At 29.9% G+C, this 702-nt stretch overlaps 1 protein-coding gene across 1 annotated transcript; it reads right to left on the bottom strand.

Annotated features, from left to right (window-relative positions):
• Positions 1–12: 12 nt before the first annotated feature.
• On the bottom strand, positions 13–557 carry LOC125852863 (uncharacterized; the record flags this gene model as incomplete). The annotated part of the gene is made up of 3 exons (XM_049532545.1): positions 398–557; positions 185–292; positions 13–120 (listed from the first exon to the last, which is right to left on the bottom strand). Coding segments are annotated over exons 1-3 (376 nt in total), but the record flags the coding sequence as incomplete, so codon positions are not given.
• Positions 558–702: the final 145 nt, after the last annotated feature.

Raw genomic sequence — 702 nt, 5'->3', positions numbered from 1 at the left:
GAGATTTAATACCTGGAAGATTTTTTGTATCATGTGATTCATCTCTTTCATTTTGTGGCCAATTTTGGGGCGGTTGAGGCATTGACATACTTCCGATTTGTTGTTTTTGTTGCTCAGAATCTATAAATAATCAAAGATAAAAAGAGGCATATTTTTGAAGAATAAATATCATGATATTTAATACCTGGACGTTTTTTTGTATCATGTGATTCATCTCTTTCATTTTGTGGCCAATTTTGGGGGGGTTGAGGCATTGACATACTTCCAATTTGTTGTTTTTGTTGCTCAGAATCTATAAATAATCAAAGATGAAAAGAGGAAAATTTATTATTTATATAAAAATTATCTAACTACTTTAAACTATGAAAGGAAGAATAAATATCATGATATTTAATACCTGGAAGATTTTTTGTATCATGTGATTCATCTCTTTCATTTTGTGGCCAATTTTGGGGCGGTTGAGGCATTGACATACTTTCGATTTGCTGTTTTTGTTGCTCCGAAGAATCATATAAAAGCTCACTTTCACTAGAATTTCTCTGTCTTTTTCTTGCCATTTCAACGAAGTTCCTCAGTAGCTATGAATCCTACCAAATGTAAAGTAGTTTCTACTATATAAAAGTATAAAATAATATCTAACTATCATGTTAAATAATAAGATATATAAACATATGAGATTTTAACAGCTGAATGAAGAGTTAA

Source organism: Solanum stenotomum, unplaced genomic scaffold (genome assembly GCF_019186545.1).
Source record: "Solanum stenotomum isolate F172 unplaced genomic scaffold, ASM1918654v1 scaffold6299, whole genome shotgun sequence".
In the NCBI taxonomy this organism is placed as follows: Eukaryota; Viridiplantae; Streptophyta; class Magnoliopsida; order Solanales; family Solanaceae; genus Solanum; species Solanum stenotomum.
Note: the sequence above shows the minus strand (reverse complement) of the source record. Positions and strands in the feature narration are given on the sequence as shown.